This window comes from Myodes glareolus, chromosome 27 (assembly GCF_982192425.1).
Source record: "Myodes glareolus chromosome 27, mMyoGla1.1, whole genome shotgun sequence".
NCBI classification, from domain to species: Eukaryota; Metazoa; Chordata; class Mammalia; order Rodentia; family Cricetidae; genus Myodes; species Myodes glareolus.
In genome coordinates, this window is record NC_142052.1 from 29,542,597 (window position 1) to 29,561,208 (window position 18,612).

General features: G+C 38.3%; 1 protein-coding gene across 1 annotated transcript in view; it reads right to left on the bottom strand.

Annotated features, from left to right (window-relative positions):
* Window positions 1–12,307: 12,307 nt before the first annotated feature.
* LOC148117641 (uncharacterized) overlaps window positions 12,308–18,612 on the bottom strand; it is a 62,853-nt gene continuing 56,548 nt past the window's right edge. The window contains 4 exon segments of the mRNA XM_087902414.1: window positions 12,308–12,673; window positions 12,676–14,780; window positions 15,535–15,595; window positions 15,791–15,917. Coding sequence (XP_087758540.1) covers window positions 12,642–12,673; window positions 12,676–14,780; window positions 15,535–15,595; window positions 15,791–15,917 — 2,325 coding nt within the window. The 3' untranslated portion in view covers window positions 12,308–12,641.

An 18,612-nucleotide genomic window follows, 5' to 3' on the forward strand; every position in this document is an offset into this window, starting at 1 on the left:
ATAGTCCTTATTGGGCCATTATTTTCCATCTGTCAGTATTCAGATATCCAGGGTCCCTTGAACTTTTCAAAAACCAGTGTTTTCCTGTGGAGATAAGAACAGAACCCTGCCCCCATTCTATATGTTTTTCTTACCAACTGTATGAATATCATCATTGTGGATGAGCTGTCATTTCTCCTTTCCAAGAGGTTTCTCCTCTTCAAATCGAACCTTTATTAATTTTGATGGTATCCACAATTTTTCTTCTCCTGTGGAAACAAGAGCAAAACCCCTTCCCCAACGTAGCACATCTCCTGGCCTCCATTGAGAGGTCAGTACGTCTTTGAAATAAACAGGTTGGTTTAGTTCAGAAGTTTTTTCCATTATCCAGTGCCTCTCTGCTGCTGTTGTTCCTTTCTCATTAGCATTAAGAAAATTCAAGGTTAATAAAGCATTATGCAATCTATTTCTGGGGGTATCTTTCGTCCCTTTCTGTTTGTTTAGCATATCCTTTATAGTACGATTTGATCTTTCTATAACTGCTTGACCTGTAGGATTGTATGGTATACCTGTAACATGCTTAATATTATAATAAGCAAAAAATCGTTTCATTTTCCTAGATACATAAGCTGGACCATTATCTGTTTTTATTTGTGCAGGTATACCCATAATGGCCATAACTTCTAATAAATGTGTGATTACTGAGTCAGCTTTTTCTGAGCTTAAAGCGGTTGCCCACTGAAAGCCTGAATAAGTGTCAATGGTGTGATGTACATATTTTAACTTGCCAAATTCTGGAAAGTGAAACACATCCATCTGCCAAATTTCATTCCTTTTAATACCCTTTGGATTAGTCCCTGCAGGCAATGGTGTTTGGTTATAAAAAGAGCAAGTAGGGCATTTCTTTACAATCTCCTTAGCTTGTTGCCATGTAATAGAAAACTCTTTTTTCAAGCCTTTGCTATTGACATGATGTTTTTTATGAAATTCAGATGCCTCCAGCACACTACCAATCAATAATTGATCAATATCTGCATTACCTTGTGCTAGAGGACCTGGCAGACCCGTATGGGATCGGATATGCGTTATATACATAGGGCAGAGCCTGTTTCTGATCATGTCTTGTACCTGGATAAACAATGAGGTCAGTTCTGTATCATCAGGTATAAATTCAGCAGTTTCAATATGTAAAATAACTCTTTCTGCATATTGTGAGTCAGTAATTATATTAAGAGGTTCTTTAAAATCCCTAAGCACCATAAGGATGGCATATAATTCTGCCTTCTGGACAGAATCATAAGGACTTTGTTCCACTTTACTCAATTCTTCTGATTTGTAACCTGCTTTCCCTGATTTATTAGCATCGGTATAAAATGTATGGGCTCCGGTTATTGGAGCATCACGGACAATTCGAGGGAGGATCCAAGAAGTTCTCTTTATAAAGTTAAGTCTCTTGCTTTTTGGGTAATTGTTATTGATTTCTCCCAAAAAATTAGCACAAGCTCTTTGCCATGGTTCATTGTCTTCCCACAACTTTTTTATCTCATCAGCAGTGAAAGGCACTATAATTTCTGCTGGGTCTACACCTGCTAATTGACGAAGTCTCAATTTTCCTTTTATAATCAATTCAGAGACTTTTTCCACATAAGTTTTTAATTTTTTACTTGGTTTGTGTGGTAAGAAGATCCATTCTAAAATAGTATCTTCCCTCTGCATTAAAATTCCTGTAGGAGAAATTCTGGAAGGTAATATAACTAGAATGCAACTAAGATTTGGATCCACCCTATCTACATGTGCCTCCTGTAATTTTTCCTCAACCATCATCAGTTCCTTTTCTGCTTCAGCTGTTAACTCTCTGGGACTATTCAAATCTTTGTCACCATCTAAGGTTTTGTTTAAATGAATTATTAGATCAGGTGTTATCCCAACAGCTGGTCGTAGACTGGAAATGTCTCCCAATAATCTTTGAAAGTCATTAAGAGTTCGTAACCGGTCTCTCCTGATTTGTGCCTTTTGAGTCTTAATTCTTTGTAAGCCTATTTTATAACCTAAATAATTAACAGAATCTCCTCTCTGAATTTTTTCAGGAGCAATTTGCAATCCCCATTTAGGTAATACTAGTTTTACTTCTTCAAACAGCCTTTCTAAGGTATCTTTGTTTTGATCAGATATCAGGATATCATCCATATAGTGGTATATTATGGACTTAGGAAATTGTTTGCGTATAATTTTCAATGGTTGGCTTACAAAATATTGGCACAGGGTGGGAGAGTTCAACATTCCCTGTGGGAGGACGGTCCACTGGTACCTCCTTGCAGGCTGAGAGTTATTATAGGTAGGCACTGTGAAGGCAAACTTTTCTCTATCTTTTTCTTGTAATGGTATAGTGAAGAAACAATCTTTCAGATCAATAACTATAAGAGGCCATCCCTTTGGTAACAGGGAGGGAAGAGGAATTCCAGATTGTAGAGGGCCCATAGGTTGAATAACCTTGTTGATAGCTCTAAGATCTGTCACCATTCTCCATTTACCAGATTTTTTCTTAACAACAAACACAGGAGAGTTCCAAGGGCTGGTAGATTCTTCTATATGTCCAGCATCTAATTGCTCTTGTACCAGCTGTTCTAAAGCCTGTAACTTTTCCTCAGCTAAAGGCCACTGTTTAGTCCATATTGGTTTCTCAGTCAACCATTGTAGAGGCATGGCTGTTGGTACCTCTGAAGAGCCATCAATTGTGCTGTGTTCTTGTATAGCTCTAATGGCTGGTTTCTGCCATCTGTAATATCTTGTAATATTGTCCTCAGAAATATAGGCTCTGGAAGCAGCAGGAATGTTAATTTGGGTGTTCCATTGCTGCAATAGGTCACGGCCCCATAAATTCACTGCAATATTTGCTACATATGGCCTTAGTTTTCCTATTTGTCCGTCTGGACCTATACAATTGACCCATCTCGTGCTTTGTCTTACTCGAGATAGGGTTCCAATTCCTAAGAACTGAATATCTACCTCCTGAAGAGGCCAATGCGGATGCCAAGACTCTGGTGTAATGATACTTACATCCGCACCTGTGTCCAGTAAGCCAGTAATAAGTTTGCCATTTACACACACTCTTAGCTGTGGTCTTTGTTCATTTATAGAAGTCTGCCAGAATATTCGTTTACTCTGTCCTCTTAGATTTCTTGATTCATTCACCACATTTAACTCATCCTTCAGGCCGTTATTGCTTTTAACAGCAGGCATGGGGCATTCTAATTTCCCTGAAGAGGCATGTTCTCTGCAGTGATCGGAAATGACTGGACCACATTTGCCATGGGGGCCTTCGAGAGGCCCCCTATTGAGTTTCCCGATGGCAACGGGTTGCCCTGTTTATCTCTTGTTGACCTACACTCATTCGTCCAATGCCTGCCCTTTCCACATCTCCTACATAAACCTGAAGGCTGAGTCCTCCTATTCCTGTTATTCCTAGAAGAGGCATTATTCCTGGAATTCCATTGTCTGCAGTCCCTTTTCATGTGTCCCATTTTGCCACAATGAAAGCATTTTGTAATCTGATGTCTCCTTTTACCTTTGGAAATTGCTTCTTGTACCCATGTTTCATTGCCATAATCAAATGTATCAACATTCATTGTATGTAAAACCCATTCGTCCAAAGGCGCTGATCTGAGCTTTAAAGGCCCCAGGATCCTTTTGCATTCTACATTGGCATTCTCATAAGCCAAAGACTCAATTACTATATTTCTTGCTTCTGGATCAGGTATCCCTATTTGTACAGCCTTAGTTAGTCGTTGCAAAAAGTCACTAAAGGGTTCTCTCTGACCCTGTTTGACCCTGACATACGATTCTACTCTCTGACCTGAGTCTTGAACCCTGTCCCAGGCCCTTAGAGCTGCTGTAGCACATATGGATAAAATGTTTTCATCATAAAGAGCTTGTTCCTGAGGATCAGAGTAAGGTCCTTCCCCTAGAATTTGATCTAGAGAAACCTCAATTCCTTTCGCCGATTCTTGTTGTTGTAAAAGTCTGGCCTCTTGTTTGAATAGGCATTTGAAATGCCATAAAGGTCCGTTCTCAAGGACAGCTGATGTGAGCTGGTTCCAATCTTTAGGGGTGGCCCTGTTGCTCAGAGCCCAGGATTTTAACATCTCCCTAACAAAGGATGAATGTAGTCCATAATTCACAATTGCTTGTTTAAATTCTTTCAGATCATTTATACGTATAGGCTCCCATGTATGTTCTTTAATGACCTTAGGGGTTTTGGAGCCAGTTATCTTTTCTGATGTTATTACTGGAAAGGCAGGTATAACTCTATGTAGACTGAGAGTTTTTCGAGGTGAAGGTTGCCTTTCTACCTTTTGCTCCTGTTCATCAGAGTCTATGATTTCCTCAATCTTATTAAATCTGCTCACCATTGCCTTCTGTAAGTCCTGAATCTCCTGTCCAGTATTATGCTCCAAAGCCTTCATTAACGATTCTAAGGCATGGAGCTTGTCCGTCAGAGACACTATTTCCTCCTTGGACATAATCCTCATGGCATGTACTGTGCCTTCTTGTATGGAAATCCTGTCAATTAATCTATCATACCCTTTTGATAAAGTCCGATTTTCACATTCAGTGGTTATAATCCTCTCAGCTAATGTTTCAGCACTTACAGTCATGGACTGGAGGTTATGAGTCATTTTGGTTGTCCCCTCCTCCAGAGCAGTGATGCTCCCTTCTAAAGAAGCAATATCAGACTGTACCTTCTTGACATTTTGGTCAGTCGACCGAGTCATATCAAACAAAGATCTAGTCTCCTCCTTGAGAACTCCAAACTCTGATCTAGTCTCCTGCTTGAAAACTCCAAACTCTGATCTAGTTTCCTCCTTGAAATCTCCAAACTCTGATCTAGTTTCTTCTTTGAAATCTCCAAACTCTTTTTTGAGGAGGTTGGTATCAGTCTGAATTGTTCTTAAGGTTTTAATCTCTGCCCTCAGCATTGTAGATTCAGTCTGTAAGGACTGTATCTTTCTTATAAAATAGCCAAACACCAGAAAAGCAACAGATCCCAGGAATAACAAAGTAAGAGGAATATCTGAGACATCCTTCAGAATATCCTTCATAGCGCAACTGAAAAAACCATTGAACTTTTGGATAGTAATATTTTCCGACATTTTCAATCAAAGGAAATTGTACTTGTATGTATGTATGTATGTATTTATTTTCAACCGAAAAGAAAAATCTTACCTGTAATGACCGTTGCCTGCCAGTAGGAGGTGGGGCGCACCTGAATCCACATGGCAGTGGTGTTGATTGAGGAAGTAAACTCTAGAATATATACACTCAAATCCAGAGGTTAAATCCACAGATCACAAAAGGTCAGAGAGCTTCTAGTGGCCAATAAACAAGGCAATAAACAAGGCCCTGCTGCTCTGTTCAACCGGATGCAGAGGGTCGTGACACAGCCACTGCGCTGTTGCTAAAGAGGCCTAGTGCTTTGGGCCCCGTGTCCCTGTGCTGGGATTAAGGGTCAAGCTGCTTGCAGCACTCCTAATCAGTTATGGCGGATGGCAGGGGTTTCAAACAGCTTGCTGGAACTTCAAAGGGAGCTTGCGCTGTGAGCTCTTTGACTCACGTTGCAAGGAGAAATTTAAAAATCCGTGCCGAACAGGGCAAAGTAAGCCGGCAGAGACTGTCCGGACCTGTGTATCCTGGGAGGCCGAGCTGGGGGTGGGGGGGTGGGGGGGTTCTTAAACCAAACGTTGGGCGTCAATTATCGGCGAATCAATCCCACACCAATTATGTTTTAAGGGGTTATTTATTTTGGGGGGTAAAACTTACATACACCATAAACCATCAGGAAGGGAGCCTAGTCGCAAGAGCTGGGAGCAGGAGCCAGGAGCAAGCACCGGAACCAAGAGCCGGAACCAAGAGGGCCTATTCCGGATATGCTTCTCTTTTTAAAAGACAAATATACCACGCCCCAGTGGGCTGGTATTTCAGCAGCTATTGGCTGACGGAGCGGAAGTCGCTCCCCGCTGCACTGTGGGCTCGTATTTCAGCGACTATTGGTTGAGGCAGCGGAAGTTACTCCCACAACAGGCAGGTTCACTGGCCACCAGGCAGCTGCATTCCTGACAAACAAGCAAGATAGCTACCTAACAAAGGCCAGAATGTATTGCTCCTTCTCCTTTGTTAAAAATGTAGATAACCTGGGGAGAAGTGTTTTCCAAAGCTGTTGACTCAAGTTGCATGTATTTCCCTAGCCCCATGTCCGCTGCAAAGAGAATATTTATGAGTATCCACTTTGGTTTACCTAGGGGATAAAAGATGTTTTGGCTAATAAACTTGGGTAGATCTTCAGGGTGGAGGAAGCCTGACATGCCCTTTTATGATGCAAAAAATGAACTCTCTGTTTAAAAATGGAACCCAAATGGTTGTCAAAAATTTCCACATAAAGTCTGAGAATGCTTTAGAAAAGGATTCTAGAGAGAAAAGAACAAAGTCAAACATAATTTCTTGGTGGTAGCATATTTTATCATGAGGACGCTGCTAGAGACAGAGGAAGGTCTCCTTTAAGAGATGTTTCCTGACTCAGGATTAAAAGCAGAAAACTTGTAGCTTTTTTAAGGAGATCTACCAAGAAATATTTAAATTGTCTTCATAAGCAGTCAGCTGCAGACTTCTTGGTGTCTGCATGGACCTAGAATCTCCAGAGTTGTGATAATAAGCATGTCTCTCTTCAGTACCTCCTCAATGAAGCTAGACTCTCAGAAATCTATGTAATGCAATGGAGCCAGCCAACAAAGATGCAGCTTTAAACCTAGCCACGCAGCTCAGCAGATTAAAACCTCGTATGCAGACCTCAGAGGAACTCTAATGTATAGGCTGAGAAGACACACAGTGGAACAAGAGGTGAGTGAGCTCCCAACCCACTAGGCAGGCATTCATCAGACCTTTGGAACCAGGGCAAAACCCTGGTCCCCTCCCCCACCTGCATCAACTTCTCTAGTCAGCCAGCAGGTGAGATTCCTATAGGTAGGCTACTTCAAAACCACCACACTCTCTATTGCACCCTGTAAGCTACCAGTCCCACTCCACCACCAAACCATTACACATATTTTTATATTATTTAAATAGTTACTTAAATAGTATTTCTCCTTAAAGGGAAGCAAGAGTATACTTTTGGAATAAAATGGGTTTATTTCCTACATGATTTAACCTTCACATTGCAGAATTTGTACAAAGATATTACATTTGGCAGTGGTGCATGTCTAAGAAACAAATAAGTTTCAGCTGATTGCTTTTAAATCACCAGCAGTCATCTCCTAAGGAAGCTTTTTTATGTAGTCATTTCAGACTACCTACTGATTTGCAAGCCTTTGGGAGTTCTTGCTGTCTTACTTCAATCCCTTGCCTAAACATAATGAATGTCTTTATATGCACAAGTACACTTTATGTCACATTGTGAAGACTAGTGAGATCTTTTCTTTCATGTGCACATATTCTTGGATATATGCACTTATTTATTCATGTACCATGCTAGGTTGTGTGTGGATTTAATTGGCTAGTCAGAACAGCCCCATTGTTTTCATCTATTGGTGGCACCACCTTGTGGCGTCAGTAATCACTTTTGAAGGCTGACATATCAAAAATTTCTTTTATCCTGATTTTTATTTTTTTAATATTTATTTATTTATTATGTATACAATATTCTGTCTGTGTGTATGTCTGTAGGCCAGAAGAGGGCACCAGACCTCATTACAGATGATTGTGAGCCACCATGTGGTTGCTGGGAATTGAACTCAGGACCTTTGGAAGAGTAGGCAGTGCTCTTAACCACTGAGCCATCTCTCCAGCCCCCCTGATTTTTATTTATAGACCATAATTAACCACCATGCATTTAACTAACTCACCATATTTAACTATCACTAAATAGGCCACAAAATTAGAAGTGAAAGAAATACTATTCCACAGTAGAAGTCAGCAACCCTATCTTTGGCCCCAGAACTTTGTGGTAAATTTCAAATGATTATACTGAATGTAACCAAGTAGGTCGGTGTACTGACTAAGGACATTTCTGGAAAGGATTTGAAGGTAATTCCCCATAATGGTGCCCAGAAACTATTAAAGAGGCAGCTATATTGAACAAAAGACCATATAGGGGCAGCACCACATGCAAATTAATGGCTTTCACACCAGAGAGAGTCTGTCTTAGAGAATCAAATCAGGCTCCACACATTCTTTCAATTACAGAAATACAGGGAGAGTGGCCAGCAGGATCATAGCCTAGTCCCTCAGGACAGGTGGATAAAGAAGACACATAATCAGTAAACATAGGATCTCTTAAAAGAGCTGCTCTATTTGTCACCAATGCTGAGACAGGAAGCATTCTGCTAAAGGAGGCAAGCCTCTGGTCATTGCTAGCAAGCATAGCCCACCAAAAAAGGCACTTACAAAGAAACTGCATTAGACAAAGCTTTTAGGTGTTTAGAATCTTTTTCCAAGTTATTTCAGATTTCATGTGAAAATTTTGCCTACACATTGAAGCATCATTTTTTATCTATTTTTATTGAGCTCTACATTTTTCTCTGCTCCTCTCCCCTTCATCTCTCTCCCATTATCCCCATACTCCCAAATTACTCAGGAGAACTTGTCTTTTTCTACTTCCCATGTAGATTAGATTTATGTATATTTCTCTTAGGGTCCTAATTGTTGTTGAGACACTCTGGGATTATGATTTGTAGACTGGGTTTCTTTGTTTTATGCTTTAAAACCATTTATGAGTGAGTGCATGTGATAATTTTATTTCTGAGCCTCGGTTACCTCACTCAAAATGATGTTTTCTAGTTCCATGATAAAATATCACACAAAGAGCTGGGAGGTGGGGACACACACCTTTAATCCCAGCGCTCAGAGGCAGAGGCAGAGTTTGAGGCCTGCCTGGTCTACAAGAGCTAGTTCCAGGACAGGTAGGACTGTTACACAGAGAATCCCTGTCTTGCAAAAATAAAAACAACTACAAAAAATCAAACAAAAGACCTCAGGTTTGATGTTTTTATTGTGTTTATTTTCAACTGAAATCCTATGATCTCAGTACCCACTTTCTGCCATTACATTTTCATTTTCCTGGTCCTACAAGAACAGTTTTTTCTGACTCTCTCTTACTTTTTGTTTTAATTCCTCTTTCATTTGTTCCTTTGGTGTGTAGGTATGAAAAATTGTAAAATACAGAAAAATAACTTGAGATAAATCTACAATAAATATCTGTAGTTGTTAGATTCATTGACTGTGACAAAGATACCCATGAGAACAACTCAAGGACAGAAAAACATCAGAGGTTCAATAGGTCCAGTCAAATATTCTGCTAAAGCAGAAACCCAACTCCACTGTGGAGGACTATCTTTGAACTTCATAGGAATTCTGTGCAGGGATGACTTGAGGTTGCACTCTTGCTGACATGCTTGGCAGGTCAAGTATAGAGGAAGCATACCTCCTCTATCAGTAGAATGCCCTGCCAATAGTCAGTCCTTGAGTACACAGAAGTGCACTAGAGTTCACTCACTATGATTAGGTTATGCTTTTACTCCTGATAAAGTGTTTGTATATATTACAGCTAAAGATATTCCCATGACAACAGGCTTCTGGTTTAGAATAACTAGGACACAAAACTCTTGAAATAATTTGTAACAAATTTGGTAGTTTCTGGAACTATTTCAAGTATTATGAGAACCTAGCTTGGACAGTGATTTGAGTATTATTAAAGAACTTTGTCTTTGCAATAAAATATGCAGTAGTATCTTCTACCCTGCATCCCTTATGTTCTTATTTCTGTGGCACTACCCAGAGTCATCCATAATGGAGGTAGTTGGAAGGGAAACCCAACTATTGGCGCCTGAAACAGGGACCCTGAAAAAATGTCAGGAGTGGTGGATAATAAGAAAAGTAATTACAGAGCAATGGGACAAGGTAACTTTTCTCTGTTTCTGTCTATGCCTAAGCATACAAGCTTGACTGGAAGCTCATGGCACCCATGTATCTATATCAGACTTAGAGATGTGTCTTGAAACTATCAAGGAATATAATCCTTGGTTTCCCTCAGATGATAATTTAATGGATATGGAAAATTGGGATTGGGTTCAGATAAATGTGGAGAGAAGGCTGCTAACTCAAGGACAGGAATGACCTTGTGGTAAGACACTGACTGACCATTTGTGCTATGCTTTGTTCTGTATTTAAGGAAGTTCTGAAATAAACCCTGGGCTGTTTGGCTGCTTCAGCATGACTGGACACACCTCCTGATTCTATCCTATCTTCTGTTTCTTCTGACTTTTCTTTGGCCACAAGGATCCCCTATCCAGGAACCCTAGCTCACCTTGTAGGATCAGCTCATACATGTGACATCCAGCTGTGCAGCTTTCTGGGGAGGGATGTGTACATAGGGACGCCGCAAATTCCAATGGTGCTCTGAGGTGCATTAAGAATATCCCGGGAGTATCAGCAGTTGTAAAGTGTAAATATAAAAAAGAGGTTAGCTGCACAGCATGAAAAAAAAGTAAGGAGTAACTCGAGTATAATTGTAAAATAAGTAATAGTAAAATAAGAAGTATTTTTATACAATTTTCAAAAAGTTAAATATAGGCCAAGAAAACAGCAAACAGCTGTTTGTGCATTACTTATAGATATTTTAAAGGTCAGAGGTACTAAGGAAGGACAACAAGAATTGCTTCAGTTTTTGAAATGTATAAAAGGTATGTGCTCCCATTTCCTCCAAAATGAAGTATAAATCTAGACTTTAAAAATGTGTGTGATTGAATGAATGCATGTTTCCTTGGTCTGTGTTTTGACTATTACTACATTGCTGTTTTATGTGATTATGTTTATAAAAATGTTAAGTGGTACCTGCTTGTCTATCATTACTGTACATTTTTGTGTATTCACCTTCTTTTTCTTCCTGAAAGAGATGAGGCAGGCAACCTCTGCATTTATGCTTCTAGAAATTTTTATTGGATCAGTTCCAGAACTATGGGTCCCAAAAGAAAAGCTTCTCTAAGGAGAGGCATGACACTGACCACCTTCCTTCATTATTCTCTGGACCACAGCCTGCTGGCAGTTCTGGAAGAGAAAAGGGGTGCATGCGCATGCTCACTTGGGCAGAGATTCTACAGAGAGACATGCTCATGCAAATGGAGCAGCAGCAAAGAATTGTCTGCTTACAGTTACGGAGCTGTAGGCATGTTAAACAAAAAATCTTTAACCGTGGCTAGAGAAGTTAAAAGTGATCCATCACATGTGGGATGAACTCAATTCTCATAAGGGTTTCCAAACGAAAGTAACAATTGCATGTCAGCACAACTCGAGGAGCTTTTGAAGCATTCCAGTGAAAGAATGTAGTCACACAAATCTCCAATCAAAAGATTTGTCTGAGAGGGAAGAAACCAAAAGCATAAATACTCCTGCCAGTGTGGAATGGGGCAGCTGCATACTGAATTTGCATATGGCTCATATAGGGCTTCATAAAACCAGGGGACATCAAAGAAGATTTTGAAGGAGGGAATTTGAAAGACTTTAAATCTCGATCCTGAACAAGATCAGAGATGGGATGCATTTTATACTGAGAGATCGGATACATTTGTGTTGACTTGGAGAAGTGTAGAGTGTGGGGCTTTTTTATTTTGTTCTGTTTTGACAGTGTTTCTTTCACTGGCACTTTTTAATGTTGGGCTGTTTTCAGGGAGATATTGTGTCTTTAGACAGTTCTAGATTCAGAGAAAAAGCACTTTCCTTTGGCTGTTTTCAGGTCTGTGTGTTTCATTGACAAGCCCTTTCTCCAACCCAGAGGCTCAAAAAATGATTTTATCCATTAGTTTTCTGGTTCAAACAAAATAAAGAGATATCATAGTGCATGAACAGATATTCACACTATCCATTTTTTTCTACAAAATAATTAATGATGCTTAACTGACTGCATGTCTGTTGAATAAAGAACTTTAAAAAATAAGTTATAATAAGCCCTCAGTTTCTTCCACAGGCCCAAATGGTTAGGGTAATATGTATATGCTTTATCAGATTGATTACACACCAAATTCTTACTCCTGTACGATGTACAAAACATTAAAACACTAAATTCACTTATAGTTTCACTATAGTATGATTTTTCATGGTTTTATGGAATACACACATTAAATTCATAGAGTTTTTTGCAAGATGGTTTATTTTATGTATTTGAAGATGATTGTGACGAAGGATTCACCACAGATTCCATTCACTCTAATCTCTCCAGTCTGTGTTCTTTTATGCATTTGAAGATGAATAAGATGTGAAAAGACTTTCTTACACACATATACATTCATAAAGTTTCACTACACGTTGTGTTCTTTTATTACCATGAAGAGTACAGTGGTCTCCAAATGCCTAACCACATTGACTACATTCATCATGGTTCTCTCTACTCTGTGAACTTTTGTATATTTGAAGATGACTGTTTTGCAAATGCCTTACCAAAATGATTACAATCATAGGGTTTCTCTCTAGAATGTGTTTTTTATGCAATTGAAGACAACTGCAACTTGCAATGGCCTTATCACACTCATTACATTCATAGGGTTTCCTTCTGTCCAGTATGTTTTCTTTTATGCAATTGAAGACTAGTTCGATATACAAAGGTCTTACCACATTAATTACATTCATAGGGTTTCTCTCCAGTATGTGTTCTTTTATGCAATTGAAGATGACTGAGATGTGCAAAGCCCTTACCACACTGATTACATTCATGGGCTTTCTCTCCAGTATGTGTTCTTTTATGCCTTTTCAGATTACTGTGAGTTGCAAAGGCCTTACCACAATGATTACATTCATAGGGTTTCTCTCCAGTATGTGTTCTTTTATGCATTTGAAGACTACTCTGTATGGAAAAGGCCTTACCACATTGATTACATTCATAGGGTTTCTCTCCAGTATGTGTTCTTTTATGCATTTGAAGACTACTGTGTCGTGAAAAGGCCTTACCACATTGATTACACTCATAGGGTTTCTCTCCAGTATGTGTTCTTTGATGACTTTGAAGATTACTGTGTTGTGAAAAGGCCTTACCACATTGATTACATTCATAGGGTTTCTCTCCAGTATGTGTTCTTTTATGCGTTTGAAGACTACTCTGTTGGGAAAAGGCCTTACCACATTGATTACATTCATAGGGCTTCTCTTTAGTATGTGTTCTTTGATGACTTTGAAGAATAATGTGTTGTGAAAAGGCCTTACCACATTGATTACATTCATAGGGTTTCTCTCCAGTATGTGTTCTTTGATGACTTTGAAGACTACTCTGTTTGGAAAAGGCCTTACCACATTGATTACATTCATAGGGTTTCTCTCCAGTATGTGTTCTTTGATGACTTTGAAGATGACTGTGTTTTGAAAAGGCCTTACCACATTGATTACATTCATAGGGTTTCTCTCCAGTATGTGTTCTTTTATGCATTTGAAGACTACTGTGTCGTGAAAAGGCCTTACCACATTGATTACACTCATAGGGTTTCTCTCCAGTATGTGTTCTTTGATGACTTTGAAGATTACTGTGTTGTGAAAAGGCCTTACCACATTGATTACATTCATAGGGTTTCTCTCCAGTATGTGTTCTTTTATGCGTTTGAAGACTACTCTGTTGGGAAAAGGCCTTACCACATTGATTACATTCATAGGGCTTCTCTTTAGTATGTGTTCTTTGATGAATTTGAAGAATAATGTGTTGTGAAAAGGCCTTACCACATTGATTACATTCATAGGGTTTCTCTCCAGTATGTGTTCTTTTATGCAATTGAAGACTATTGTGGTAGACAAAGGCCTTACCACATTGATTACATTCATAGGGTTTCTCTCCAGTATGTGTTCTTTGATGACTTTGAAGATGACTGTGTTTTGAAAAGGCCTTACCACATTGATTACATTCATAGGGTTTCTCTCCAGTATGTGTTCTTTTATGCAATTGAAGACTATTGTGGTAGGCAAAGGCCTTACCACATTGATGACATTCATAGGGTTTCTCTCCAGTATGCATTCTTTTATGCAATCGAAGACTATTGTAGTAGGCAAAGGCCTTACCACATTGATTACATTCATAGGGTTTCTCTCCAGTATGTGATCTTTGATGACTTTGAAGATGACTGTGTTTTGAAAAGGTCTTACCACACTGATTACATTCATAGGGTTTCTCTCCAGTATGTGTTCTTTTATGCAATTGAAGTTTACTGTGCTGGGCTAACGTCTTATCACATTGATTACATTCATTTGGTTCCTCTCCGGTATGTGTCCTTTTATGCAATTGAAGACTACTGTGTTGGACAAAGGCCTTACCACACTGATTACATTCATAGGATTTTTCTCCAGTATGTGTTGTTTGATGACTTTGAAGATTACTGTGTTTTGAAAAAGACTTACCACACTGATTACTTTCATAGAGTTTCTCTCCAGTATGTGTTCTTTTATGCTTTTGAAGATCACTGTTTTCATCAAAGGCCTTACCACATTGATTACATTCATAGGGTTTCTCTCCAGGATGTATTCTTTTATGACTTTGATGAGTTTCATAAAGAACAAAGTCTTTATCATCTTGACTGTATTCATAGGTTTTTTTCCCAGTGTGCTTTCTTTTAAGCACTTGATGATTACTGTGATAAGCAAAGGCTTTACCACACTGCTTACTTTCAGAGCATTTTTGCCCAATATGTGTTTTTTCACTATGTAGAAGGTGAGTGTCATAATACAAGGCTTTAACACAGTGAGGATACATGGAAAGTTTCTTCTCGGCATTTGAATTCCTTTCAATCCTGCAACAATAAGTGACACATTTAAAAGATTTACCTCGTTCAAGACACTTTGAACCATATATCTAAATGAATTAATTTTATAACTTGATGAAATTATAAAAGGAATTAGGTATTAAGATTTCATAACTCTGTTTAAAATCATGTTTGCCTTTTAATTAATGGTCAGGTTACATCTAGGAATATGAGTATAATGATAAATTCCTTTGTTTCATGGTTTACCTTTTCACATTTACAAAACCATTTTGTATTATATTATTCACATTTTGAAGACAACTGAATACACTGAGAGAATTACCAAGTTTATTACATTCATAAATTTTACTATACTGTGAATCATATATATTTGCTAAGTAAACTAGGACATTTCAAAGTATTTGCACAAACGTAGAACTCATGTGGCATTTCTGTAATGTTTATATATTAATAATCATGCTATAAAACCATCAGTATTGTATACTTGAATCAAATTCAACAAGTATTCTCTACATGGGAACTATTGCTGATCTTCTTTTTGTTCTCAAGGAGATGTATGTTAAATCTTTCCATATCCCTATGCTCATAAGCTTATATACACATAGGAAAGAAAGAATAATTCACAGATATGAAATTGAGGTATATGAACTTGTGAGGATTTCATAACCATCTATGCACTTAAAGCTGTACTTATTTGCATTGCTGCTTTTATTTAAAAGTTCTAGGGAAAAGTGCAATCTCATCAGAGGCACATTATTATCAACTTGCACATGAAAATTACCTTGCATGTCTTCTAGAACATAGCCAACGTTCATCAGTGTTAAGGTCCTCCCAAATGTATCCTAAAATACAGGACCAGAATATATGCTATATCATTTAACAATGTTCAACATTTAGCTTATTATCTTAAATGCACCTAAGAACTATGACTGATTTATTCACCTCATTCTTCTTTCTAAATCAAATTGCAGAACAACACCCTTAGCCAAGGAAAAGTTGTTTCCATACTTCGAAACATGAAGGAAATTCAATTTTACCTATAGAAATGAGGTTCATGTAGGTCTCCAGCATTACATTTTTATAGAGATTCTTCTGGGAAGGATTCAGCAAATCCCACTCTTCCTGAGTAAAGTTGATATACACATCATCATAGGTAACAGCCTTCTAAAATATACCACACATGTTAAATTGGAAAGCATGACAGTGATAAAGTTGGAAATGCATACTTCTTTCAGAGTATAGACATATGATTCTGGTGTTTCTTACTATTATTCCATGACATAGACAGTCACTTATGAAAGAAATTGAAAAGCAAAGTAAACTCTGTCATTTCTGTACTCTTTATATGGGATATCTCCTCTGAAGAGCAATGTCTATTGACAGGAAGAGACAACAATAAAGATCAACAGTATACAGTATGCATGAGAAAATTGTATGAAGAGTTACAGACCACACAAAAAAGTAATATGGACACACTGGGTGTATTGTGTCTTTAACTACAACACTCAGAAAACAGAGGTGGATATATTTGTCTCTAAGTTGAATGTCAGTCAAGCCTATGCAATCAGGTCCAGGACAGGTAGAAGGACACATTAAGACACTGTCTCCATTACAAAATCAGTGAAACAGACAAATGGAACAGAAAGAACTGAAAGACATTTATTGAAGTTCTTACATATAATTTTGCATTCATTCCAGTTCTATATTCATCTTCCAGCTATCTAAGTGCCATAATTTAAACTGTAATTCCAATAACATTTTGTAGAATGGAACTTCATGTATAAAGCAGTTAAAATGGACAGATGAAAACACTAGAAATATAAATGTTGGCCATTAATAATCAACACAGGGATGGTGAGAGGGTAGAGTATTTCAGAGTTCTTGCTGGTCTTGAGTGGCGGTGAGCACATTTTCCAGTACTTACATGGGGATCACAAATTTCTATTGTTCCATGATCAGGAATTCTGAGATCTTTTGATCACCTTGATGACCAGGTACCCATGTAATGAATATCCATGCAGACATATAAAATTGTCATATTGATTTTACAAAAAAAATCAAGTCAAGAATAACAAGCCAGACGAATTTCATGTACTTGCAATTAAGTGACTCAGAATGCTCAGGCAGTATTAATGTCATAAATACGTGACATACTGGGAATCAGAGTGAAACCCTCCTTGAAATTTTAAAATTAAAGATACAAATGAAGCTCAGCACAGCAGCATATATTTGTCATATAAATAACATGTATTCCATGGCTATCACCCTATAATATAAAAATGAATAGAGCCAGAAATGATGCCCTGCTTTACTTTCAAGAATTTGGAACCACACAGTAAGGGTTACTTAGACAAGCAAACAAAATAATTAAAGTAGCAAATTGCCAAACTCTGTAAAAGCAACTGTTTCTGCTATATCTTATCTTTACTTATAGAATATAGGTAAGATATAGAATATATAGTTCAAGCCTATTATGATAGCAAAATCATTTCAGTATAAGTAAAAAATTGTCAAATTAATCACAAACAAAATATAGTAGATATAAATGTCAGGAAATAGTTGAGGGTATTGAGACTCACCACATACAGTGAGGAATTTCATCTAGACAGGCTTCTCCTACTAAAGATTCACACTTGTCTGCATTTGTCTTTATTGCATACCTATAATTGTTTACTATCCAGGGATGCTTTTTAAAATTCTAAGCACTTCTTAAAAATGTAAGCTGCATCATTGCTAAGGGAAATACAGCAGAGCCTGCTTTCCCCACAGAGTCCAGCATGGCGGGGCTGCTTGCTGCATATAAGCTGCATGCACTGCCTTACTTCCAGGCACACAGCCAGTACATGCAACAAATATGCAAGCTTCAGCATGCTCCTCACAAACCCCATCCAAATACCTGGTCTCATGAAAGAGCTAGAACTCATACTAGCAGCACGACCCAGAAATTCTACATGTCAAAATGGTGCATCTTTTTTTCCTGCTGCTGCTGCTGAGTCAGGAAAACCTCTCTTAAAGGAGGTGTGGCATGCCATCAGCAAAGAGCAAAATGCTGTGTTAAACCTCTCTATGTTTTTTTCCTGGAATTCCTTTTCAAGCCCTCTCAGGTTTTACATGGATTTAGTTGGCTATGTGGCTACCAATTTGTTCCAAAAAAAGGGCCACTTGTCCTTCCCAGCCACCCAGCTAGCTTAGATCCAAAAATAATTACACAGAAACTATTAATTACAACACTGCTAGGCCCATTAGCTCTAACTTCTTATTGGCTAACACATACTAAAATAACCCATCTCCATTAATCTGTATATAACCATGAGGTCATGGCCTACCAATAAATCATGTCTAGTAACTTTATCTAATGGTTTGGAAAGTCAGATATTTTCCCTTGAATGCTGGCACTTTCCTGGGTCAAGTCACCTGTTTTGGTGTACTGCCTTGTCAAGGTCTACCTGCAGCTTTTGTGATTTTGATATGCCTGTTTTCATTTTCCTTGCCTATATGTTTTCCACCTATGTCTGTAAAAACTAGAAACCTCACGGAGATCTGCCCTTACTCTTACTATTCTTTTTCTTCTCGTCACTATTTCAACATCTTCCACTTACTCTCCTTTCTTCTGCTTACTCTTCTCCTTATTCTTTCTCTTCTCTGTGCTCCCTTCATTTCATTTTTTCCTCTTGCATGAAAAATAAAGAAGACACAGAAGTAATGTACTTAAGTTTAATTTTACATTCAGATCCTCCCCTCCTGTAGATATCCATTTTGGGGCTCTATGGGGGTACTGAGGCTGGTAATCAAGGCCCCCTAATAGAGACAGAAATGACACCCCCACCTTTTCTCTTCTATTGTCCTTCCAGCAGATGGT